The following is a 26,650-nucleotide window of genomic DNA, read 5'->3' as shown; positions in this document are numbered from 1 at the left end:
AATTAAATTTTCCAATACAAATATATGGTATAGTTAAAACCGGTAAAGAATACTCCGAGGAGCAAAATGGTAGTTCAACATATCTGTCAGTTAAGGTAAGAAAAATTAAAATTCATGGTGGGTAGGAGTAGTAGCAGTAGCTTAGCCTAGTATTTTAGGAGTAGTACTTTTTTTCCTAACAGAAAAGTACGGTTTAGAATGAAAGATGGTTCAACGTTATAAACATCCTTATTTGCTTCCACATAAATCGGTTCGTCACTACTTGAGATCAGTCGGTTTATTACTTAATGATGGATTACAAGGTAGTTATTCCAGTTACAAACTCTCGAGAAATTGAAGAGATAGAGAGGAAGATCGAGAGAAGAGCAATATGGAATTGCAGGGGGGAATCCCTCTGCTGGTGCAACAGTACAAAGCATTATTGAAGAAAAATTATTTACTTGCATGGCGTAACAAGCCAGCCACATTCCTACAGCTCTTCTCATCACTCTTCTTCATCTTCCTTCTCTTCAGCATTCAGAAAGCTAGCGAAGGGCGCTCGTCCTCTGTTGAGAAAGATTTGCCCGACCCTGACCCTCTTGTCACCCCACCTATCCCCCCCTGCGAGGACAAGTTTTTCATTAAGGTCCCTTGCTATGATTTCATTTGGAGTGGCAAAGATAGTAAAACTATTGGGGATATTGTCAAAAGAATTATGGCTAATAATCCTGGTAGGCCTATTCCTCCCAACAAGGTATATATGGATGGGCGTACAATCACTCGTTTCATTCATTGATTTTTGTCGTGTGTCATGATTCTCTTTCCTTAATTTCTTGTACAGGTTCTTGCATTTAACACTAGAGAAGAAGTGGATAAATGGCTTTTCGATAATCCTGTGCGTTGTCCTGGAGCTCTGCACTTTAATGTAATAAATGGAAATATTATCAGTTATGGTATACAGACAAACTCTACCGAAGTTATGAAGCGAAGAGTTTTTGAAGATCCAACTTTTAAGTTCCAACTCCCACTTCAACTAGCAGCAGAGCGCGAAATCGCGAGGACTCTGATTGGAGGTATATATATAGAGATGTGATGTGACATTAACTTGTTGTTATGATCCATTTACTAGATAATGATGGTTTCTTCTTTGTTCTGTGTTTCAGATCAAAATTTCCCCTGGGTTGTCAGTTTAAAGGAATTTGCACATCCTCCTGGTGAAGCATCCTCTACCACGTCTAGTGTAGGGCCAATCTTTTTCCTGGCAGTTGCTATATTTAGTTTTGTCTTCCAAATCACTGCTTTCATCACTGAAAAGGAACTCAAGCTTCGACCGGTTTCGCCTTTAATTTTGCCATTTTGATACTGTTTGGCTGGCTAGTAAGTAATTATACCATTGGTTTATATTTGACTTACAGGCAATGACTATGATGGGTCTCTTTGATACTGCCTATTGGTTGTCATGGATCACTTGGGAAGGACTCCTCATTTTCATCTCCTCTCTTCTCACTGTCATCTTTGGAATGATATTTCAGTTTGATATTTTCTTGCGCAATAACTTCATAGTCGTGTTCCTTCTCTTTTTCCTCTTCCAACTTGCTATGGTACGGTATATATGCCTCCATAGAAAACTTTTTACTTTTGTTCTCCGATCCACTGAGATAGATTTATAATTAATTATGTTTCTGCTCCTTTTGCAAGACTACTTTTGCATATTGGCTGTCTGCTTTCATGAACAAGTCAGCTTCAGCAACAACTGTGGCTTTCTGCGTCTTTATTGTTGGTTTCGTTACTCTGGTAATTAATTAAGTCCATATATCTTGAAATGGTTTAGTGTTTATTACTTTAGTGATGATCAGTAGAATAACATATATATATATATATATATATATATATATATATATATATATATATATATGTTCCATTTCTCAGATGGCTTCAAGTGGTGGATATCCCTATTCCCCTGGTTATAACCAAAGCCACAGGGATTGGTGGTCATTGTTCCCACCAAATCTTCTTAATGCAGGTCTTCAGTTACTTGCTAGAGCAACTGAAACTCCTAAAGATCCGGGTATTAGCTGGAGTACTAGGGCAAAGTGTCTACCTGCTGAACCAACGTGCGTAATTACCATGGTAAGACTAGACCACACCTCTCAATTATTTGATTTCAGCATCTAATCTATATATATATTGCATGCAACTAATATATATATTGTTTTAACAGCATGATGTATATATAGGGCTCGTGAGATTGTTTTTTCTCTTTTTCGTTCTGGCTGTATACTTTGACAATATAATTCCAAATATCTCTGGTGTGAGAAAATCAAAATTCTACTTCCTATTTCCTGGATACTGGACTGGTAAAGGTGGAAGTAAAGTGAGAGGTAAGCACAAATTTACTAAACTATCTAGCTGCTACCTTTATAATAAATAAAACTACTGATCCGTTAATTCCTTTTCTATGTTAGAGGGCGGTTGCTGTAGCGTCTGTTCAGGTTCATTGCCAAGGCCGCAAATTACTACACCAGATGACGAAGACGTTCTTACAGAAGAAAACACAGTTAAAAAGCAAGCTATGGAAGGTGGATATTCCAACATTGCAGTTCAAATACGCGGCCTTATCAAGACATATCCAGGAAAGTCAAAAGGTTGCTGTTGTTGTTTCATAACTGGTCCTCCTTTCCATAGTGTCAAGGTACTTCATCTATTTATCTCTATTGATGCTGCAAAAGTAATCCATCAGTAAACAAAAACTTACGAGTCCCACGACCATTCATGACTGTAGGGCTTATGGTTGAACGTCGAAAAGGATCAGCTGCTTTGTCTTCTTGGGCCCAATGGAGCTGGGAAAACTACTACTATAAGTTGTTTGACTGGGATTAACCCTGTTACTGTTGGAGATGGTAATTAATAATGGCTTTGTTTCTTAATTACATTGTAGTATGATCATTCAAAGTGTTAACATGCATGGAGTGCTTCTTTCAACAGCATTAGTATATGATGAGTCCATACGAAGCTCTATCGGCATGACAAACATTCGAAGGATGATGGGGGTTTGTCCCCAGGTAACTCCACTGTTTTTTAAGTCTCTAATATATAGAACAAGCTGCTAATCCACAGTTTTAGATTGGAGAAACTGACTCTTTGATTTCAATTTGTAGTTTGATATTCTTTGGGATACATTATCTGGTCAAGAACACCTTCAGCTTTTTGCCAACATTAAAGGTCTACCCCCTGCTTCAATAGACACGGTATGTATTGCCTAAACTATATCAATCCTTTTATAAAGATTCTATGGATAAACTTATAAATTAACAAGCTGTTTCAAATATTACTAAACCAATTTTCAAAAACAGGTTGTAGAGAAACTATTAGCCAAGTCAAAAATCACAAAGGTAGCAGCCAAAGTGAGATCCTGTAGTTACAGTGGAGGAATGAAACGACGACTTAGTGTTGCTATAGCCCTTATTGGAGATCCAACGTTGGTTATTTTGGATGAACCGGTTGGTAGTGGTAATTAATTAGAATTCTTACTTTTATGCTAAAAATAATTTTTGTTCAACATTTTCTTTTCCTGATACTCTGTAGACTACTGGTATGGATCCGATAACGCGAAGGCATGTTTGGGACATAATTGAGGATGCTAAAAAAGGGCGTGCCATTATCTTGACAACCCATTCAATGGAAGAAGCTGATATCTTAAGTGACCGCATCGCTATCATGGCAAAGGGAAGGCTTCGTTGCATTGGAACTTCATTAAGGTTGAAATCTAAATTTGGAACTGGTTTCATTGCTACTGTAAGCTTTTCTGGGGAGACGACATCTCAACCTGAAGCTTTGAAACACTTCTTTAAAAGTGTATGTCAATAGATACTTCTTTTGCTTTTCTCAGACTGGTAATAATTAATGACATATAAACTCTATTGACAGCGTTTGGACGTGGTGCCTAAAGAAGAAAACAAGTCCTTCCTAACTTACGTTATTCCTCATGACAAGGAGAGGGTGTTGACGGTAATACCTAGAATATCTTAAGAATTTAACTTATATATAAACAAGTTAAAACTCATATCCGTTTGATGATTTGCCTTTACACCTATCAGGACTTTTTTACTGAGCTTCAAGGTAGAGAGACAGAATTCGGTATAAAAGATATCCAGCTCGGTCTTACAACTCTAGAAGAAGTTTTCATGAACATAGCTAAACAGGCAGAAATTGAAAGTGCAGCAGCTGAAGGAAAATTTACAACTCTTACATTGAATACAGGGCAATCAGTTGGAGTAAGTCAATTATCAGAATCTTCATTTAGATAAAATTTGGTGGGAAAATATTTAAATCTAAATTCATGGTGGAATAAGTAACATTTCTTCTTACTGTTCAGGTACCTGTGGGATCAAGATTTGTGGGAATTCCAGGAACAAAATCTCCACAGAATCCTGGAGGTATTATGGTGGAAGTATATTGGGAGCCAGATGATTCTGGTAGACTTTGCATTTCTGGTCACTCGCAACACATGCCAATACCACCTCATATTCAACTACCAGATCCTCCAAATGCCAAATCAGCTAGAACCCTAGGAGTTGTAATTGACCCTGCACAACTCAAAATGTTATAGTCATAACAAAAATATTAGGAAATATAGGGACCTAGGTATGTAAACTCAGATAAAGTATGAGATTAGAAGCATCCACTGTGCATAGTCTTATCCTATTCGAGTCTCAGTTTACCATAAGCCGCTAGCGCTTCAAAAGGTGAAAGTTTTGCAGTAGGAGCCTTTAGTTTGTTGATTTGGTTCAAAAGTTTTGCATATCATTTACGTGTATAGAACCATAGGTAACATGTCGTAAATGTTGCAGTTTTCTTGTATCACAAGTATCTCCTTTATAATGACATTTTTGGCTAATGTATTAAACATATTTACTACAGTATCATAGTGATACCAATTTTGCAAGTTTCATATATGTATAGATTTTCTCTGTCAAAAATATAGCACTTTATAAATTCGTTACTAGTTTAATGTGCTTTCTGTGGCTCAGTGATGGTGAGAACTGAAGTGTATGAATATCTCTTGGTAAAGTCTAATTGATGCTTTATTTTGTAAACTCATCTATGTGAGCTTCGTAACCAGTTCTAAGTCCATTGAAAGGAATAGTGGTAGGTTAACAGTAGATGTAAACATATTTAGATTACAACGAGTCCTTATTATACTAAAATATATAGAGAATCCGTATCACTAACTTCATTTATTCTGGGATTGAGGCATAGTTAGTTGATTGCTTGTTATCCTTTGCCAGAGTGTTCTCAATAGCACATTATATTTTTATAGGCCTATTGCCCTTTAGTTCTGTCTTCTTCCTTTTTTTAAAAATCGACTCAGTTATACATGCTATATCAACTAAAATGATACATTTTCTAAAGTTACAAGTCTTTGGGACCACCATTTAATTGTTCAAAAATCTCAATAGTCAATGCCGTCAAACAATATAATGCAAACCAAGTTAGTAACAATAAGATTGCAACATTTATTTATTCATGAGTCGCTCACGCTTGAGAGTGAAGATACGGGCGCTAAGGGCAATAGAAGAACCTTTATGTGCTAAGTAACCATGATCATTTACTACAAATCAAGAATCATTCTTGTCTAGAAAAAGAAAAACTTCAATTCACATCTTACAAGCAAAAGAATGGAGGATTGAAGCAGATGAAACTTACTGTATAACATTATGCTTTTAGATTATTAGTAGAACTTTAAATCAATGTGCCTCAGTTGCCACCTTGATGAAGACATCCTCCAGTGTTGTGTCAGCCAAACCCCAAGACTCGACTGGAAATCTCTCCTTTGCTTGTCTAACTGTTAGGAACACATCTGAAATTTTCACCTCATCTTTTGGCAGCTCAAATTTCTGAGTTCCATACAATTGGTATGTTTTCTTCGCGTTTGGAGATAGACGTTTCACTAAGTCTTCCACTTCACTTCCATTTTCGGGTGATGTAGTCATGGTGAACATGTAGGATCCCCCGTACCTAGACTTTAACTGTCATTTCAAACATATTTAAATACTATATGATCAGAAGTATGTTCCAGCATACACACTATAGCTTTACCAGTAAATAAAACTCTCCATTCAGCGGGGTTATAAAGAGGGAGTTTCTGCTAATTGGATGGTATAGTGGTAGCGATTTTAGAGTACCATGATTTCCAATGAGGCATGAATTGTCAGAAATAGTCCCCTCGGGGAAATCCGATAGAAAAATATAAATAAATGGTCATAAAATAAAATCACGGGGGGCCAACTTCCCAAATACAGTATGCAGAACATTAAAAAATGAACTTAGCTTCCAACATGAGCAACCTATGGGGCAATAACACGCAAGTATTTATAGAAATACCGGGGGTTCGAATCCCTCTCCATCTGCGAGGTCATAAGTTCTTTCTTGTGTTATCTATAGATACGAACGAATCAGATCGACTCAACTGATATGATAGATGGAATGGGAGTTTGTGCTCTATTTAGCTAGGACCTTGTCTCCCTTTCGTTATCTTCAGCTCTCCTTGTATAGGTTGGGAAAGGGCCGGGTGAATTACCTTTGGGACCTAAGTCGAAGATCTCGGTGGTCTTGTGAGTGGTTGATAAACTGCGATTGCAGTTTTCTTTAGAAAGTCCCATAGCTGTGAGGCTTAGCAGATAAAGAAAACGGTGGATACTTTTTCGGGTAGAAGTGACAACCCTAATGAATTGACTATGAAAATGTCTCTTAGCTACATCAACGCTCAAATTCCTTAATTGTTATTGCCCAGGCATCAATGATCAACCCCTGGCACATTTAGGTTTTGATCTTCAGCCATCCTAGTCCTCAGGACCCAACACTATATTATTCAACTATAGTTCCTTTAAAATGAAAAGATGCAAAAGGTTTTTGATACGTCCTATCCACATAGAAATCTTACCCTCTTCCACACATTACATTACTGGTGGATGCTACAGCCGCTATCACTTTGGCTGCAGGATGGGAATGAAGGTCGAGGAGGCAGGGAAGAAAAGGTTATTCGCTATTGGCTTACCCTTATATCAGGCCTTGGTACGGCCTATATACGATAGATAAAGGTTTTTGGCAAGGTTAAGAATGGATGGTACCTATAATCAGAGTTGCAGTACTTGAGAAGAATACGATGTGTATTAAAGCTAACATGTTTATGCGGACATATTATGGCTTTGAATTTCATACTCATTGAAAGTATGCTCATCTCATATTCTGCAATTTAAAATTCACTTCCAGATTCCAGAATCCGTGTTTTACACAATTTCATTGTGACTTAACTTGTTTCAGAGCCTTCCTTTTTTGTTAACAAAGAATTATGGAATCACAGAGATTTTTCCAGTACTTCTGCTAGAAGATATTCATATGGATCAATGAAGTGAGCATCACATGATGAAATTAACAAAATTTGATCACACTCGATAAGAATTTAGCAATCATATAATGGAATGGTTCAGCAAATAAAAAAAATAATTTAAATATCCAAGCTCCAATTGCCACTCTCCCTGCCCTATACTCGCCCACTCCTTCAATAGATGTTATCCTAGCTAATTCAGTAGGAAACTAATCTAGAATAATACCTTTCTCCCGCAATTCCGAAAACAGATACAAGCCTCAAATGTGATAGTCAAGTTCCAAAAAATTGAATTGTAAACTAGCTGGTAAGGTCATAGCAGTCACCTCATCTGTAGTTCCCAAGCACTGGAAGTTTCCGTCCACAAAGATACCTATCCTATCACAAAGATATTCTGCCTCATCCATCGAGTGTGCTGAGAGGAAGAAAAAGAACAAAATGTTATCCCTATATGACAGCAGAATGGAACATAGAGCCTAAGTTTGCTCCATTTCCTAAAGATGCATAACAATGTTACGGCATGTAATTATCGCATGGTAATTGCAGGCAAAACTTCAAGACAACTAAATAGTAACAACCCAAAACAAAACTCGTATAAGTAAGAGTGGAGTAGAGTACTGGTGAGAATGATTGCTCTATCTTGCTTTGCATGCTTCACGACATCCCACAACATTTTACGTGAAGCAGGATCAAGTCCGGTGCTGGGCTCATCCATATAGACAATCTTAAAAAAATTGACTTCTGTTAGTAATAGCCAATTGGAACCCAGAATTTCAGGACAATTTCAAGGCATAATATAAGAGGACAGATCTGTACATACTTTAGGGTCCCCAGTCAATGATATGGCTACACTGAGTCTTCTCCTCATACCGCCACTATATTTCTTTGCTAATCTGTCAGCAACTCCTCCTTGGGAAAGATTAAAACTTTTAAGAGATTCCTCCACTGCCTGTTGCAATAGGATGGTATCAAAGAGAGGAAACCAAAATGCAATAAACAGTTCACCATCGTGATATAGGGCTTTCTCGGAATATCACTAAGCAAATTAATAAGAAAACTATCCAAACTGTTCCTCAATTTTGGCTTTAGTTAAGCGGGTGTCATAATGGCGTTGATGGTTATATTTACATACTTGGCTTAAAGCAGCACCCTTGAGATTTTTCAGTCTTCCATAAAAGAGTAAGTGTTCTCTTCCTGTTAGGGTATCCCAGAGCAAGCTAATAAGGATTGAAGAAACAGAGAAAATGGTATGAGTCAACACTTTAAAATTCAAAACAATAGCAAAAATGATGCCGTAAGTGTTCTTGGCCATGATGAAAACAAATAAACTTACTCATGTTGTGGACACACACCCATGCTACCATATATTTCGTTCATTTGAGTCCGCAAATCTAAACCCTCAACATACGCACTCCCAGAGCTTGGCTCCAAGAGCCCAGTCATCTATCATTTTGCACCATAGCTTGCTTGATAAGTTCCAATATTTTGAAAATGATAGGAAAAAAGTGCAATTTACATAATTCACACCAGATCTTTATTTACCCCATGATAACATGGCGCATGTTTTTTTTTCTTTTTTCTATATAACATGGTGTATGTGGATAGCTAACATTCATTCCCAGTTACTTTAGATAATTTTACTAACCATGCCAATAAAAGTAGTTTTTCCTGCACCATTTGGTCCAAGCATGCCAAAGCATTCCCCACGCGGTAATGCGAGAGTTAATCCTTTAACTGCAATTTTATCAGGGTTCCCGTCCTTTCCTGGATACATCTTTTTGAGGTTGTAGCAAATGGCAGAATAATTCGAATGTGGCTTTTCTAGCAACTGTTCAACCTTCTCTCTCTGCAAAAGAGAGCCAGAAAACTAGAATGAGATGACTCCAGTATAGGCATAGTGCAGGTAAATTCAAGTGACAGCGACTAAAACATGGAAAGCCTCCAAATAATCATATTGAACATTAGACATAACTCAACCTCAAAAGCTAACTCATAATATGAGGATTTTCCAAGACAGTACAAGGAGACAACAACCTATTCGGTGAACCAATGTGGGACAATTTAACACCCATGCACGGCCAGGCCTAGACATTTCAAAGGTGGACAACATAATATACGGGACCCAACATTGGGTAAACTAAGAATAGAAAAGGGTCCGACTCTAATACAATGTAAGAAAATAGACTTTCCGTCTAACTTAACCCCAAAAGCTAGCCCATGAGGTGATGATTGCCAAAATTAGAAGGAGAAAATAGTTCATTCCCTCAACCAATGTTGGACTCTCACACCCCATCCCCTGCTTCCCCCTCCCCCCCTCCTGGACTGGACATCTGGCTTAAACCTTGATGCACACTGGGTGTAACTCAACCCCAAAAGCTAGCTCATGAGGCGAGAATCGCCCAACACCATAAAAAGACAACATCCTGTTACTTCAACTAACATGGGACACTTAATACCTTGTACGCCTAAGATTGGACATTTGGAGCATGAACAATATAACTTGGGGGCCCAACATTTGATAAACCAAGAATTGGGATGAGTTTGCCTCTAATGCCATGTTAAGAAAATCAACATTGTCCAAAAATATATAAGGAGACAACAACTCATTCTATCAACCAGTGTGGGACTCTACCACCCTCCCCAAGGTTAGACATTTGAGCGTGAACAACATAATATGGAGGCTCGACATTTGGTAAACCAAGAGTGAGGGTAGGTTTGACTGTGATATCATGTGATAAGAGTAGACATAGGACATAGCTAAACCCCAAAAGCTAGCTCATGAGGTCAGTATTGCCCAAGACCATATAACAAGACAACAACATATTCACTCAACCTATGTGGCACCATAACAACCTCTGCATGCTCATGACCGGATATCTGGAGTGTTGACAATATATTTTCGGGGCCCAACTTGTTCGAAGCATTGTACTTGCATTTATGGTCCATGAGTTCATGAACCACTTCAAAGACTTTTGTACATGAAAATCTTAAGTAAAGGAGGCAAGATGAATCACCTCTTCGGAAACGTCATTGTCTTCAATTTGAACACTAGATTCCGCACTCTGAAAAGAAGGTTTCTCCAATGATGGTAAATGCTTCTTTTGAGAATTTGGCAGGAAGAACAAAAGACTCTGATGGTTTCCACTTCCAGATGATATAACTTGGTCAAAGTAATAGGAAACAATCAGAAATACCACCCACTCCATTGACATGATAATCAGAACCTCTCTCACGCCATTATTGCTGTTACTAAGATACTCCCAGGACATCCCATAAGTCCCTACCCTGAATCCCCCTCGGGCATACTGGGACAGCTCATATAACCCTCGATAAAGAGAAAATCCAGGGTATAATTCCATGAAAATTATCCAACCACCTACTCCACCCAAAAAAAAAAAAAACACCCCATGTTATTGTAGATGAGAGATACAGGTAGAATCCAAATATAATGAATAAATGAAGAAAAAAGCATTAGACCAGAAAACAAAAATACTGCTTGAAGTAATCCACCAGAATTTCTAATTCTACTGAAACACAACAGGAGTAGATAAACAGCCATAATTGTCCAAACCACCAGATCAGGTGGAGGAATTATACCACATTGGTTGTCCAGAATACATAATGGTGACAGGCTATGATGGATCATAACTACACCATTCTTTTCAGAAGTATTTGCAAGAAGTGTCTTTGGAAGAGAACATGGAACATCAATTAATATATAATTGCCAAATTGGTGGGATTTTTTCCCCTGTGAAGATGATCTATTTAAGATAACATGAAAAATATGAAAGGACAGTCGCACTGTTTCATTTGTCATAGGTACAAAGAGCCAAGCGATCTCGCAGAGAAGCAGACTGATCGGATGCGTAACTCGTAACACAATTTTAGGCCTTCAACATGTGGACATGCCTTGTTTCCTTAACCTTGAGTTGATCCAAGTATTTTTCAATTTTGATCCTCTAAAGCTACTTGGAAGAAAAGACAAGAATAACGAGTCAAAGGCTACATCTAGAGCTGCCACCTCCCAAACAGCTAGTAAAATATGCTCAAGTGGACTTAAACAATGATTAAGATACAGAAAACAAATTTATCTCTCTTATTTTAGATCAGAGGATTAAGATAAAGTTCCCGGCAGCTTTGCACCTAATCCGAGATGTATTAAGCAGTCTTTATCGTGTTATAATGTAAAAGACGTCAGTTAAAAAGAGTACAAGATCAGTTCCTTGATAACAAAATGAGTCTTATGAAGTTGAGTGAGTTGGCAAAGCTATAAAAAGCCCGCATTTATCAGAAGATAATTGTCTACCACAGTTAAAGGTTGAATAATAGATTTATGAAATTTGGAACAAAGTAATTGGGTTAACCTACTTACGAGGAAATGATGTATCATCAACTAGGGGCTGGAAAAGGAGAAAAGCCAAGATCCCCGTCCCAAAGACAATTGTATAGGCAACAACTGCAACATCCAATGTTAAGGTTATTATTCATGAAAATCGATCCTCTTTTGAGTTGATTACTCATGTTTGTAAACTACTTCTACAGACTTCCGCACTGGAACCAACCTGAGGCAGTCTTCAGATTTGAGAATACTGCAGCTAACAGAAAGGCCATAGAGATTTGCAGGTTTGTGAAGACAAAGTAAAAGATGCACTGGACACCATATGAATTCAGCTTGAAAATCGTTAACCCTGTAAAACAAGAAAATATATTGAACCAGATCGTGTAAACGTGAAATAAGCAGCTGAACTGTACACTATTACCTGTCAATACACCAAATCCAAAGTAACAGCACATGTAGATCAAAGATATGACAAGAAAATACGCGTAAGTAATCATCCAATAAGGAACATCTCCAAGGCCATGCATCTTCATCATGATCCGTAACTTCTGTTGCTTCTCGTAAACCAGAGATGATAATATAACCTACATTAAAAGAACTCTCCTCTTATATCAAGATGGAAGAAGTGAAGCAGTTCCGTAGTCAGATAAGTCTATAACTCTACATAGAAAATGTAGCTCTACATAGAAAATGTAAGAAAGTAACTAATATCCTTCTCTTAAATACCAAAAGAATCAAACTCTTGCAATTTTTGGTCTCTGGAAATGCCTTTCAAGGAGGAAGTTATGATCAGAAAGACATAGTAATCACATAAAAAAGAGAAACATTTACTTTCATGAACATAGAGCAGTTACGGTTTTATTCATGCATGTATCGGATGTCAATATATGGCCCATCCCGTGGTTGCATCATTTAGCTTTCCACTTTGGATATAATCAGGATGCAAAACAGTTACCTAAAACATCTATTCTTTTATATTTAGAAATGGTTTTCCAGCCTAAGATATTTGATCACCAAGACTATCACACCTAATTATGAAAGAACACACAAAAGTATTGATCTCAGTAATTCTGATATATTCCTTTCTTCTCTTAGTTATTAACAAAATATTTATGATGAACTTTCTCAAGATGCTGGGATAAACTAAATATTATGCCAATCACAAGATTTTTATGCAAAAACACCTTCTAAATTCTAACCAAAATTTGGATATACCTTAGCTCCTAATTTCTATAGGGAAAAACTTAGTATGACGAGAAAAAACAAAAGGGAGAAGGGGCTTAAAAGTTAATAATCATGTAAGATCAATTGAAATTGGCTCTTAAAAGTTTTAACAAGGAATTATTAACTGAGAACATCTTAAGCACTAAAATATATACACATTTGTTTCTCCAAATGAATGCTTTTTAATTTGTTTGTTGTATTACATTGCATAAAAATGTGACGAGAAGTCTTTCTCTTACAATTTATGCTTATTTAGGGAAATGGAAAGACAGAACTTTAATTTTCTTGGAGCATTAGATGTATGTACTTTTGTTCTGAACACTGAAGTGAAGATTACCATACACTTCATTTGTACGGTGCTCCTGCAAATTTAGATGATGTAAAGGATTTGGAAACAGCCTACTATCAAAAGGTATCGCATGAAGTGGATCTCTTACCAAGTAATTGTAGTTATAAAGTAAGTATTTGCAACTGGGCTAACTTCAAAAGTGGATTTGAAGTTCCAGGTCATCTCTAATGTAATAAAAGAAAACAATGATAGAATATAAGTAGACAAAATCATTTTTTCATAACGGCTGAAGCTCGTAAACTATATCTATGGACCGCTAAACTGAGTCAACTGGAAAGAAAGTAAATCATCAAGACACTAGAAACTTCTAGTAAATGATAAATGCAATAAACTTCCACCAGAAAAGCATCTTTTGACGCAACCATACTCTTCACAAACTAAATAAATATTTACCGGAAATATTTGTAGAATGACCCATGTAAAAAAGACAATATTGAGAAACGTAGATATGTCATCTGGCCTTCGGAAGCCACCAGGAATTGGCATCTCAGCTACAAAATCTAGAACCATCTTTGTAGAGGGACCACGTAAAAATTGGAGATAGGCATTCGCTACCTACACAGAAAAGCATAAGAATGTCACATGCCCAACTGCTGTCAACAGCATTCAAAAATTGTTGTACAATCAAGGAAATTTAGAACAATAAAATGTGAAATACATTGCATCAAGAAGAAGGTGTGCAAATGTTGGCACCAAGCGTTAGAATATAGATCAAGTTAGTATTTGCCAGCTAAGTTGCTCCGACATGGCAATTTAGGTGCCGCACCCGTGTCGACACGACACTAGTATGTGTGTGGGTATGGGATCCGTACCGGATCTAGTCAAATAATTTTGGGTACTTTGATCACAACGGACGGAAATATTCGACACGAGATACAATTTGATTCCTAAAATCAGAACCAAAACTAGGATAAATTTGAAGAAAATAGCATACCTTATCTAAGAAATCAATCCTTTACTTATCTATAATTTGAGAATAAAAAGAAATCGACACTTTACAAGCTATACTTAAATATTCCACAAAATTTATCATAATTTAAAGATATTTTTATATTTTCTTTTGAATTATTTTTAGTCGGATCCCTGCACCCGTATCCGTACTAGGATCCGTATCCCCGAATCTTAAAATTTACATCTCGAAGGATCCGACCTCTAGATCCGCACCCGTGTCCGAGCAACTTAGTTTGCCAGCACATATTCTCAAATGTTGACACCAAGCATTAGAACTTAGATCACGTTAGTATTTGCCAGCACATATTCTCTTAGTAACCAAGCTGTCTGTTGCATCTTTAAATCTGTTCGCTATAGAGTCTATCTAAAAATTACTGCTCATAAATTTCAAGCTTTCATATTTTTGCTCCTTTATCTACACAATTTCTCATGATTCCTAATTTGCTATGTTAATTCAAGTCCGGATTACTACTCCCATTCAAATGATGCTCTCTCACAATTTGTTCAAAGCTAGGAGAAACATCATTTAATGCTGAAGATGAAGATTTAGGTTAATTTGTAAAAGCAGCAAGCAACACCTAAAAAGTACAATCCAACAATTAACTGAAAAGAAATTAAGAACATCTAAGCTGTATAGCCTTTTTATTTATTTGGTAAAGCTTCTATTCAGTGCATAAAAAAGGTATAAAGATATACCATATTCTCAGCACGGAGTATTTTCAACAATTGAGGTTCATCACCTAGATGAAATTCCTCATAAGTAGAATTGTATTGAATGTTGACATTGAAGATCTCTCCACTTGTATCCAAGAAATCATAAGCTGTGTGAGACGAGAAAAGTATCAGTGGGAAGCATATCCCTGCAGGGATATCAAGATATGAAACTATAGATTCCAGGCATCTAAGAGAATAACCTGCCAAAACTTCATTTAGTTTCCCCTCTGTATTTCCTTCTCTGAATCCTTTGAATAGCTCATCATTAATCTCCGCAGAGGCATTGCGCCACAAATTTAAACCTTCCACGCATATGACCTCTAAATGTGGTGTAGAAGTAAAATTTAGTGCATGTTACAGACTTTTACTGTTTAAAAATATCACACAATAAGAAATGGGTACATTATAAGCATGTAGAAGGCCTAAGGACAGGGAATGAACAAATAAAATTCAAACTAAGAGTCGGATTAAAAAGTTTTGCAGAGTAGCATAAGAAACGATTGGACTTCACGGGCTTCATTTTAAATTGTTTTTTTACTGCATAAATGTGATGACATTGCAGAACTTGGAAAATAAACCAAAAGAGATAGATCCAGCTATGTTCTAAAGATAGTAGCACCAATAGACAATATCAAAAGACATTACCAAGTTGCAGTCTTTCTGTTGTGGAGTTTCTGGAGAGTGAAGGTATTGCAGCAGAACATTGAGGTCGAACATGAAACAGTAAGTTCGGGACATATGACGAATAATAGCTGATGTTTGTTCCCTAAAATATTTTCCAAAATCATGTATTACAGAATGGTAATAAAAAACATGATAAGCAGAATAAAGACTTCAAATTTGCTACAACCTAATCCAACAACGAAGACCAAGATTCAAGGATAAGAAACAATAGAAAATGAGGCAATCAGAATGAAGAGGAAAGAGAACTCACGAAAACGCCATTGGCAATAGTTTCAAAATCAGAAGTTGAATTTGGTTCAGGTGAATCTATGAACATTTTCCCAGCAACACCTAAAAAAGTCACAAATTAAAATTAGAAAATTCACCAAGTAACATTTTTTTTTCCCCTTTTGGTACTAAAGGTAGCTACGTCAAAAAAAAATTACTTTCTCCAAGGGTTCTATTTTTCCCTGTGATAAGTAGTGTTGCAGGACATGAACCAGTTTCTCTGCAAGAAGCATCGGGCAAGCCAGAAAACGGCAATGAATCGGTCTTCACGGCACGAAATTGGGGAGAAGGGATTTGCAACAAAGGAGGAAATTCAACAGGAATGGTGGAGCCTTGTTTCTCTCTTTTAGCCTTGTTGCTGTAGCTTTGCAAAACACCTAGCAATATAAAGAGAACTGCTGGGAACAAAATCACCTTCAAGTGTGACCTCACATGCCGTTTCTAAAATGTGGAAGAAAAGAAAAAACAAATAATAAGATCAGAAGAAACTAAAATCAATAGTCAGAAACTATATACTACTATGTGCTTTCTCTTTTTTCAACATAAATAACTTGTTAGAAACTAGAGGAAAAGATCATTCTTGAACACAATCATGTGACTAATGAAATCAAACTCAAAGAAAAAGAATCCGAAAATAGATACAGAAAATTGGGTAATTAAGAAAACAAGAGTTCTTGAAACTAACATGGTATATGAGGTTTTTGCGGAACAAAGCATTAGCTTGGTTCAAAAAGTGAGCCATTGATGAAAAAACGTTACTGTTTCCGAATAAATACAAGAGAAGAGCTGTGAATTGGGATGTCCCTTTTACTTCACATTCACATTGGTGCAACTAAGTGCATGTTCGACTTTACCGATGACTATGAGCTTATGCCATTTGTAAGGTTCTTCAACTGTCTTTCTGAAAGTCTAAAATGCCCCTCTTAATTTTCTTCTCTTAAAATATTTTTCTCGAGAAATACATACTATACGATAGTTAATTCGTTAATTACAATAAAATTCCAACTACGAATATTCGCTGCTTGCAAGAAAGAAGCATCCTCACTGCTGCTATATACTTATCATCATTAATCTCCATATTGATCTCCGTTTCTGTGATATTCTCTACCTATTGAAAATGGGAACTAAAGGTTTAAAACTTCTTAGCAGCATTCATGATTGATACCAATAATTTAAGACACCGGCGAACCAGAAATTTATACATTGGGATTCAAAAAATTCTAGGATATTACAATTAGAATTTTAAACTTATGATCTAAAGTAATTTTGAACCCCCTTTACTATTATACTTTAATTTTACTGAAAGTAATCAAATATATATATATATATATATATAGATATAATTAAGGGACATTGTCAGGTGATGTGGCATGTCTTATTGATCAGAAATCACTTGTATCTTTTTCCACTAAGTTTTGCCTTTTCCTATGAAAAAAGGCTATTTAAACGACACATACCTTTTAAACGACACTACATTCTACAAAGATTCATAACTGTATACCGATACCTATAAATTATAAAAACCTTTTCTCACCCTTCACATCCATTCTTACACACACACCCCAAACAAAACAAGCGTGATCAGATGCATAGAGAAGTGTTTTTTGGATCTCCGTCAGACCAGCATTTTCTTTCCATGTGCTTTTTCCCTTTATCTTCTCTTTGAAAGGTGCCCCTTAAAATTTAATTTTTGGATTTTTGTTGCAGACTTTTGTTGTTGTTGTCATTTTTTCTCTTCAACGCTAATTAAGCCATGTACAAGACTTTGTTAATGTCTTTTTTCATGCTTGAACTCCCTGAAAACTTTTTGGATAGACACGGTCAAATTCCTGTTAGGTAATGTTGTCCTTTTCATACCACATGTTGGAAACAAATGAAATTATATGCTATTATTGCTTGCGCGTATTATCGTTTCATGCAGAAGCGGGTTTGTGTTCAGGAACAATATAATGGAGGTAATATTTGCTGGCTTAATTTGCTTTGTTTGGAATCTATATTAGTACTTATTATTTTCTAAAGAATCACACACACACCCAAATACAACTCTTTTTGAGAGACTAAATTTATAGAAAAGTGATCAGTATTTCCAAATGATGGGAATAATTATTTGCAAAAAGAAACATATACAGCAAATTAGGAGGAAATGAAAGAAGACATTTGTTTTCTGACTTGAGAGTAAAAAGACATCCGTTGTTACCAAAGGGGAAGAAGGTCATGAGGGAGAAAGAAGGTGTTCGTTTTGGGAGAAAGATCTAATGAAAAGGGTCCAAAATTGGTGCTACCATTATTTCTTTCTACTTCTTTTTCTAATTATTTCTTCTTATTTAATTTTCTTCTTTTTTATCATAAAAATAGCAGAAAATTATATGAATAGAAGAATTTAACTTTTATCGAAGGAAATATATATACACGGTCTTCTTGAAATTCTCTTGGATAGCCAGAAAAATTATTTATCTTCTTAATTTCTCAAATTTTTATTTTTTTCCTTATTATAAAGGGTCAATTCGTCTCTGAGTTCTTTTCATTTTGTACCTCTAATGTGTGTCCTCTTTTTTAATTTGCACCATATCCTACCTTTTTAATGATTTGCATCCTATCTTTTTGGTTCTTTTTCCCTCCCTTATTCAGTGTTTTTAAAAGAATAGCTATTATTATTCTTTATTGTGTATAACAATGGAGAACTGAAAAGTGTGCATCACCTTTCAAGTGTTTTCCGCCTTCTCCTCTTCATCACCGTATTCTTCATTTGAGCATTTGTTATTCACTTGATTTAGTTTATATGCAAGGACCAGGTGGAAGGAAGCAGAACATGCAGATAAACAGTTCAGTATGTAGTGCTCTGTCATTTATTCTAAAAGCACCAAATCAATACGGTCAAGCTACTTTGATACAGGAATTGATGCATTTTCTTGAATTCGATCCTCATGTCTTTGCTCATTTCAGATAGAGATAAAACGCATGGTGTGCGCGTCCATAAATTTTGTATTAGAAAATGACATTTGTTTTTATTATCATTTATCCATTTCGTAAACAATTTTTAGTAGTACATCTTATTTCGGAATTACACCAAATATATATGTTTTGACATGGAGGAAAGATTTGTGTACTCCAGTTTATTTTTTGTAGAGCCCTAGCAAATTTTGCAAAAAGAAATAACTTGATGCAAATTGATTATCGGTCTTTTGCTGATCTTGAAGTCATAATTTTCTCATATTCTTTTTGTTAAAGAATTTTATATATGGCACCACTAAGACAACTATCAAAGAATATTTAATTAAATTTTAATTTTTTTTAGTACCGCGCAAAGCGCGGATATATATACTAGTTTACATATAATCCAAAAAGATGGTGTTTACTTTATTTGCATAGTGAAACTTTTTGACAAAGGAGATTTAGTTGAACCCCTTGCTATGCTTAGTTGACCTATCACCGGCATCTCACTAAGGTTGGATATTAGAGAAAAAGCCACCTAAATTAAAGTTTTAATTTGAACTTTCATCTCCTATTATTTTCACTTACTTCTTCATTAACTATTAAGTCGCACACTTTAATACCAAAATACAGACAATTTCATCTTCTTTTTCTCTTAAATTTTTCAACCAAATGCATGCTTATTTCAGTATAAGTGGACATTGTAGATGCAAACTAGAGGAGCTGCAAAAGCATATTCAGCTTGCCAAATGCCAAGCATAGCACGTTTATACCAAATAAAAATTTGTGCCGGTAAGAATAAACCCTATTTGGTAAGCTCCAGTTTATACGTTGTTGGAGATGGAAAGGTAATTATGGAAGAACAATGCAAAATGATGTAAGAGTGAATTCCTTCCTTGTTTGGTTTGCAAGAAATGGAAAGTTTCTACATATTATCCTTTCTAATAAAGTCCCACAAAGATAGAGCAATTCTTCTTCTTGCAGTTTCTCTTTCTTTTCTTTTTTTGTTGTGTGAATACTCAAATCAATGTTAGCAATTGATAATTTCACATTCAACCATATATATCCACAGAATTTTTGTTAAGGGGTGTCAAAATATATAAAAGTAAACATACCAGGAAATTAAGGGGAGTCAATACATAGTATATATACATATAATTTATTTTTTTACCTAGCTACACAGTGTATTTTCCCTGCGAAGGGGTGTGCCACCTATAAGGTGGCTCTGCCACTGTATATCCGTCTGTCAAGGGAATAAGAACGCGGATTGTATAAATCTCACTGTGTATGGGTAAAGTCGAGGCTAATGTTACCCTGATTTCTCGGTAAAGAAACGAGAGGGAAGCATGATCTTATACAACCTCGAATAAAGCCGAAGGGTTCCTCGTTTCTGAGCCCGGGGAGGATGAACTATGCATCCGGGATCAGACGCAGCTGAACATCGGGTCCGGGCAGAGTAAAGGTTCGAGACTAAGGAAAAAGAGGAACGGTTAAGCACGATTAGCGGGGAGCCATAATATCCGCCCTCAACCAGGAATTACGGTGCAAATCCCGCCCAATATCAATTGCAAATCAACATTTACAGAAAAAAGAAGATTTTTACCTTATTTAGACTTATATTAGGATTGAAACTCCCCTACTATATAAAGGGGAGAACTTTTTCCATTTTAAATCATTATTGGCACGCATATCAAAGAAATAAAATTTATTTTTGTCTTCTAGTTGTTGTTCAAAGTGTTCTTTAGTTCCTCTTTTCTTTAGTTACAACCGAGCATATCTCGAGGACTCGATCGGAACCAGTTTCAGTGTTCAATTCAAAGCCAGGCTTAATTGTTCCATCGCGTTTGGTTTGATCGTTTTATCTCTTTTTAATTTAATTATTTGTTGTTCTTAGATCACTCATGTTAAATTAAATCATGTATCATTTAAACCGTGAACAAATTTAATTATTACTCATTTTAAGGGTAAACAGTTTAGCGCCCACCATGGGGCAAAGGATAATAGTGGTGATTTAATATGAATCTCCATAACACACCCTATTTTACACTTGCTCTTTAAAGTTTGATTTCAGGTTAATCTAAGAATGTTAAATTCTCACTCTACTCATTTGAACGTTGACGCCGAGTCAGACCACCATGGTGAAAACAATAACGTAGTACCCAGCAATGACGTACCCCCAATTGATCCCAATGGTGTCCCAATCGCTGACCTGGTCAACGCTAACTCACAGGTTGCCATCAACATCAACCTACCAACTAATCCCTGAAAACAACATTCGCGAGGCACCCTCGCCATTGGCTCGAGAAGCACCCGAAGGGGAAGGTGATGCAGTAAGCATGCGAAATGTTGCAAGCTCAGCAAGCGGCAATAGTGCAGTTGCAGACCCAAAGTCATGTCTCTAACAGGACCGAGCCCGAACGGGTCAGAGAAAACACTTGAAGGGATGAACAAATTACCGTGAAACCGGATGAATTCTGGCCTGTGAAAACTTTCGAGGTAATGAAAATGCTTGAAGCACTAACAAAGCGGGTGGAGTCTAGTGAGAAAAGATAAAGGCAAATGACAAGAAGGTGGAAACTTATAATTCCAGGGTCGATCAGATCCCGAGAGCGCCTCCAATATTGAAGGGGCCGGATTCCAAAAAATTCATTCAAAAGCCTTTCACACCGAGTGCGGTGCCGAAGCCAATCCCGAAGAGATTCCGAATGCCCGATATTCCCAAGTATAATGGGACACAAATTCAAACGAGCATGTAACCTCCTATACGTGTAAAATCAAGGGAAATGACCTGGAAGACGACGAGATCAAATCGGTGCGATTGAAGAAATTTAGGGAAACCTTGTCAAAATGAGCGATGATATGGTATCACAATTTGCCTCTAAATTCTATTGATTCATTTGCTATGCTTGCGGATGCTTTCGTAAAAGCCCATGACGCCGCCATTAAGGTCGAGACGAGGAAATCAGACCTTTTTAAAGTCAAGCAGAGAGATAACGAGATGCTTAGGAAATTTGTGTCGAGGTTCCAGATGGAGCGAATGGACCTGCCCTGGTCATAGATGATTGGGCCATTCAGGCATTCACTTAAGGGTACAACCCTCGAAGTTCCGTTACTTCTCAACAATTGAAGCAAAACTTGGTGGAGTACCCGACGGTTACTTGGGCCGACGTCCATAATAGGTATCGGTCAAAGATCAGAGTCGATGACGACTAGATGGGGGCACTCTCGTGGTCTGTTTACCCCAAGAAAGCGAATGATAGATCTAAGAGGATTATGGACCAAGAGCCAGGGCCAGTCCAGGATCGGTACCAGCCGTACGGCTCGGACAGAAGGGGAAACGGATCCGGCCATCACCTAACCAGGAACGACAAAAGAAATGATCAAGGACCGAGCAACCGGGGTCTAATGAGTAAAAACGGTTTTGACAGATCGCTCGGGGGTAGGGAAGCACCGAGATTATCGGAGTACAATTTCAATGTGGATACTGCAAGTATAGTATCGGCCATGGTCGCATCAAAGAGATCAAGTGGCCTAGACCACTTTAGTCTGATCCCACACAGAGGGATCACAACTTGGTGTATAAGTACCATGGTACTCACGTTCATAGGACTGAAGATTGTCGACACCTAAGGGAAGAAGTGGCTTGACTATTCAACAACGGACATCTTCAGGAATTCCTAAGTGAACGGGCCAAAGCTCATTTCAAAAACAGGGACGCCAACAAACAGATTGAACAAGAGGAGCCCCAACACATTATCAACATGATCATTGGGGGAGTGGATGTCCCACAAGGGCCAATGATAAAACGCACCAAAGTTTTTATCATAAGGGAAAAGCGCACTCGGGATTACGTCCCGAAAGGGGCCATCTCGTTCAGCGACGAGGATGTCGAGGGCATCATACAGCCTCATAATAATGCACTAGTAATATCCATACTTATTAATAAATCTTGAGTTAAACGTGTATTAATTGATCCAGCTAGCTCAACCAACATCATCCGATGGAAGGTCGTAAAGCAACTGGGCTTATAGGACCAAATCATATTGGGGGTCCGGGTGTTGAATGGATTCAACATGGCATGTGAGACGACGAAGGAAGAATCGCCCTACAATTGAACTCTATCGGGACCATTGATAAGTGTGAATTTTGACCACTTATTAGAACCTTTTTACTTTAGTTTTAGTCCGAAAGTGTTGATTTATATTCCCAAAACTAATGAAAGTGTGCAAATTGCAGGAACGTTAGATATTTTGACTCAAATGAAGAAATCTAACTCAAAAAGGATTGTTCCAGCTCAGAAGGCATGAAGGGAAGCAACAAACCAAAAGTGTGGTCCGCAGAAGAAAGCGTGGACCGTAGAATTCTCTTTGCAGACGCAGATCTGGTGTTGAAGATCAGAAGTTAATTGAAGAGAAGTATGGACCGCACACAATTTGTGCGGCCGCAGAACATGGTCGCAGTGACAAGAATTCAAAAAGTTCCGAGAGTGTGCAAAATGACCAAGACTGAAGCCTTACCAGAAGTGCAGACCACACATGGAATTGTGCGGCCGTAGAAGCTGAAGTGCAGCCGCAGGTCAAATTGTACGGCTGCCGAATCCGTCAACCTGCAGACTCGAGCAAAGTGAAGCCCACACATGAAATTGTGCGGCCGTAGAACCTCCCGAAGGGTATTTTTGTTAGCGAATTTTGGGCCACTATAAATAGACGGGAATCACTTTTTAGGTCATGTTTTGTAGTATTTTGAGTTGTAGCCATAGTAGTTTACCACTTTGGGTAATTTGTGACCAATTTGGGTTAAAAAAATAGTTTATCATTTTAGTTTTATATTATGGATTTAATTAGTGTTTCTTCTTTATTTTTTTCAATTTCTACTAGGAGTAGCTAGACATTTACTAGGGTTGTGACCCAACCCTAGTGTGTAAACCTTATGGGTAATTAATCTAATACTTGTTTATGATTGGGTGTTTGTTATTTAGCCTTTTTCATGCTTTAATCTTAGAATAAATAGTTACAAATACTGATTTATGCCTTTTTAACTTGGTCTTTACTTGAGAAAGAGAGACTTAGTTTAGGAAGACTTGGCTAACAAGAAATCGGGCTAGTTAAGCTTTTGCTTAGCCTAATTAAAGGGTTTGAACTAGAGATAGGGAAAACCCAACTTGAGCTCATATCAACTATTTGGTTTGATACCCATTTGGGCTTGAGAAAGCCAAATTAGGCAAATCACTCTATAACCGAGAGGTATTAAGTGTGTAATTTTGAGTTGAAAGTTATAATACACCCCAATCACTAAAACAAGTGTTAACGTAATTAACTCATTAGGCTAACACCTAGGCGAAGGTTACATCCATAGGCCTTTTACCTATTTGAAAACAACCAAATACAATTAATCAGTTTCTAGTTTCATTTCTCTAGTTAATCATTGCTAGTATAGTTTATTGAAGTAATTTGCAAAACCAACTTGTTTGGAAGTATATTTAAGCTATTTCTTCTACACGCATCAAGTGTACACTATAACACCCATTCTTAGCTCCCTAAGAAAATCGACCATGACTCATAGTTGGCTACTATTCTTCCAACGACCTCTTCCACTCATTGTTGAGTGAGGATTGGGAGTGGATCTACCACCCAGGAAACAAAGTTCTACGTGATCGAGGGGGATATGAGATACAACGCCTTGTTCGGAAGCCCATGGGTTCACAGCATGAAGGCAGTGCCTTCAACCTTACATCAGGCATTGAAATTTCCCACTCTGGGAGGAGTCAAAACAGTCTACGGGGAACAACCAGCCGCAAATAAGATATTCGTTGTCGATGAAGTGACCCTGGTGCCCATAGTCTCGAAATAAAAAAATAGAGGACTAGTCGAAGTAAAGGAAACCAAATAGCAATCAACTATCCCGACCTCGATCGAGAAGGAAAAAAAGGAGGAACACACGATAAATGATGAGGATGATTACGGTGCCCCGAGATCTTTTATAGCACCCGATGACATTGATACCACTAAATCAACAATCGAGGAATAGAAGTAGGTTATATTGATTGAGCACCTACGGGATCGAAAGGAATACCTGGGCACATGGTTAACTCCCGAGCTTAGGAAAAAACCTATTGATTTCCTTAAAGCTAATGCCGATTGTTTTGTCTGGTCCCACTTAGATATGACAGGGATCCCACCGGAGGTGACAACTCACAAATTGAGCATGGATCCAAAATTCCACCCGATCAAACAAAACAGAAGGCCGCAGTCCGAGATCAAACACATATTCATCAAAGACGAGGTATCTAAACTTTTGAAAATAGGTTCCATCTAGGAAGTTAAGTACCCAGATTGGTTAGCTAACGTAATAGCAATACCTAAAAAAGGAAACAAACTTAGAATGTGTGTAGATTATAAGGACCTAAACAAGGCGTGTCTCAAGGATTCATTCCCTTTTCCTAACATCGATGGAATGATCGATGCGACGGCCGAACACGAGATACTAAGTTTTCTCGACGCCTATTCAGGGTACAACCAAATTTAGATGGACCGGGGCGATCAAGAAAAGACTTCTGTCATAACAAAATTTGGCACCTACTGTTATAACGTTATGCCGTTTGGGCTAAAGAATGCTGATGCCACGTATCAACGCCTAGTTAACCAGATGTTTGAAGAATAAATAGGGAAATCAATGGAGGTTTATATTGACGATATGTTAGTTAAGTCCCTGCGAGCAGAGGACCATTTGAAGTATTTGCAGAAAACCTTCGACATATTGAGGAAATACAACATGAAGCTAAACCCAGAGAAGTGTGCTTTCGGGGTCAGCTCGGGCAAGTTCCTCGGGTTCATGGTATCCAACCGGAGAATAGAGATCAACCCGTACAAGATAAAAGCTATAGAAGATATCACTGTAGTTGACAACATGAAGGCAGTACAAAGACTGACCGGGCGGATAGCCGCATTAGGTCAGTTTATTTTGAGGTCATTAGACAAGAGCCACCGATTTTTCTCATTACTAAAAAAGAAGAAGAACTTCTCTTAGACCTCGGAGTGCCAACGAGCTTTGGAAGAACTCAAACGGTACCTATCGAGCCTTTCCTTGTTGCACACTCTGAAGACAAATGAATAATTGTACCTCTACTTGGCAGTTTTTGAGGTAGCGGTAAGTGGTGTCCTGGTCCAGGAAGAAGAAGGTACGCAATTTTCTATTTATTACATTAGTAGAACCCTAGTTAATGCCGAAACAAGGTATCCACACTTAGAAAAATTAGAGCTCGCCTTATTGAGTGCATCTAGGAAATTAAAACTGTACTTTCAGTGTCACTCCATATGTGTCGTGACCTCTTACCCGCTGAGGAATGTTATACACAAACCCGAGCTCTCGGGATGGCTGGCCAAATGGGCCGTAGAGATTAGCGTGTACGATATCGAGTACAAATTCCAGACCGCCATAAAATCTCAGATTTTGGCGTACTTCGTGGCCGACTTTATGCCGGCCTTGATCCCCAAGGTTGAGAAGCAATTACTGTTTGCCTCGGGGACTAGCTCGGAGATCTGGACCCTATTCACGGACAGTGCCTCCAACGCAAAGGGGTTCGGGTTGGGCATCGTATTAAAACCACCTATGGGTAACGTAATAAGGCAGTATATTAAAACTGTAAAATTGACTAATAACGAAGCCGAATATGAGGCAATGATTGCAGGTCTGGAACTAGCTAAGAGCCTAGGGGCCGAGGTGATCGAGGCCAAATGTGACTCCATCCTCGTCGTCAACCAAGTCAACATGACGTATGAAGTAAAAGAGGAACGGATATGGAGATACTTGGATAAGTTGCAGGTGA

The 26,650-nt window shown here is 37.6% G+C and overlaps 2 protein-coding genes and 1 long non-coding RNA gene across 5 annotated transcripts; 2 read left to right on the top strand and 1 right to left on the bottom strand.

Moving 5' to 3' along the window:
• The first annotated feature begins 307 nt into the window (after nt 1-307).
• Nucleotides 308-4,885, top strand: LOC104119823 (ABC transporter A family member 2-like). Of its 2 annotated transcripts, XM_009631416.4 has the most exons (16): nt 309-733; nt 821-1,052; nt 1,143-1,312; nt 1,395-1,580; nt 1,678-1,773; nt 1,909-2,109; nt 2,201-2,360; nt 2,445-2,671; nt 2,762-2,879; nt 2,965-3,041; nt 3,138-3,227; nt 3,333-3,479; nt 3,565-3,834; nt 3,907-3,987; nt 4,077-4,253; nt 4,355-4,885. In XM_009631416.4, exons 1-16 carry the CDS (start codon nt 371-373, stop codon nt 4,586-4,588), a joined length of 2,829 nt encoding a protein of 942 aa, XP_009629711.1. In that variant the 5' UTR covers nt 309-370; the 3' UTR covers nt 4,589-4,885. The 2 variants fall into 2 exon arrangements, with proteins under 2 accessions (XP_009629714.1, XP_009629711.1); XM_009631419.4 differs by lacking the exon at nt 4,355-4,885 and having other exon boundaries at nt 308-733; nt 3,565-3,737; nt 4,077-4,214.
• Nucleotides 4,886-5,471: 586 nt separating this feature from the next.
• Nucleotides 5,472-16,764, bottom strand: LOC104119822 (ABC transporter A family member 7-like). 2 transcript variants are annotated; one of them, XM_009631415.4, is made up of 18 exons: nt 16,580-16,763; nt 16,053-16,335; nt 15,878-15,957; nt 15,589-15,709; nt 15,144-15,263; nt 14,926-15,050; nt 13,672-13,833; nt 12,127-12,289; nt 11,929-12,054; nt 11,739-11,822; nt 10,381-10,742; nt 9,012-9,212; nt 8,700-8,809; nt 8,499-8,583; nt 8,187-8,315; nt 7,985-8,090; nt 7,693-7,781; nt 5,472-6,008 (listed from the first exon to the last, which is right to left on the bottom strand). In XM_009631415.4, the coding sequence occupies exons 1-18, from the start codon at nt 16,634-16,636 to the stop codon at nt 5,727-5,729; spliced, it is 2,685 nt and encodes an 894-aa protein (XP_009629710.1). In that variant the 5' UTR covers nt 16,637-16,763; the 3' UTR covers nt 5,472-5,726. The 2 variants fall into 2 exon arrangements, with proteins under 2 accessions (XP_009629710.1, XP_070033606.1); XM_070177505.1 differs by having other exon boundaries at nt 11,929-12,289; nt 16,580-16,764.
• A 531-nt stretch (nt 16,765-17,295) lies between these two features.
• On the top strand, nt 17,296-19,097 carry LOC104119825 (uncharacterized). Its single transcript, XR_691542.4, has 2 exons — nt 17,296-17,563; nt 18,687-19,097. It is a non-coding gene; the product is annotated as an uncharacterized lncRNA (long non-coding RNA).
• The last annotated feature ends 7,553 nt before the right edge of the window (nt 19,098-26,650 follow it).

Source organism: Nicotiana tomentosiformis, chromosome 6, assembly GCF_000390325.3.
Source record: "Nicotiana tomentosiformis chromosome 6, ASM39032v3, whole genome shotgun sequence".
NCBI classification, from domain to species: Eukaryota; Viridiplantae; Streptophyta; class Magnoliopsida; order Solanales; family Solanaceae; genus Nicotiana; species Nicotiana tomentosiformis.
The sequence above is the reverse complement of the archived record's forward strand: the minus strand, read 5'-3'. Positions and strand labels throughout refer to the sequence as shown.

What these genes read in the sequence shown, in the direction of transcription:
- LOC104119822 (XM_070177505.1), bottom strand. Translation starts at nt 16,636, where the DNA reads ATGGCTCACTTTTTGAACCAAGCTAATGCTTTGTTCCGCAAAAACCTC. An exon ending in AAATCTGAAGACTGCCTCAG is followed by an intron (nt 11,823 to 11,928) that starts GTTGGTTCCAGT and finishes TGGATGTTGCAG; the next exon opens with TTGTTGCCTATACAATTGTC. An exon ending in AGGGTGCTGCTTTAAGCCAA is followed by an intron (nt 8,316 to 8,498) that starts GTATGTAAATAT and finishes CTATTGCAACAG; the next exon opens with GCAGTGGAGGAATCTCTTAA.
- LOC104119823 (XM_009631416.4), top strand. Translation starts at nt 371, where the DNA reads ATGGAATTGCAGGGGGGAATCCCTCTGCTGGTGCAACAGTACAAAGCA. An exon ending in GGCCTATTCCTCCCAACAAG is followed by an intron (nt 734 to 820) that starts GTATATATGGAT and finishes TTTCTTGTACAG; the next exon opens with GTTCTTGCATTTAACACTAG. An exon ending in TGAAACACTTCTTTAAAAGT is followed by an intron (nt 3,835 to 3,906) that starts GTATGTCAATAG and finishes CTCTATTGACAG; the next exon opens with CGTTTGGACGTGGTGCCTAA.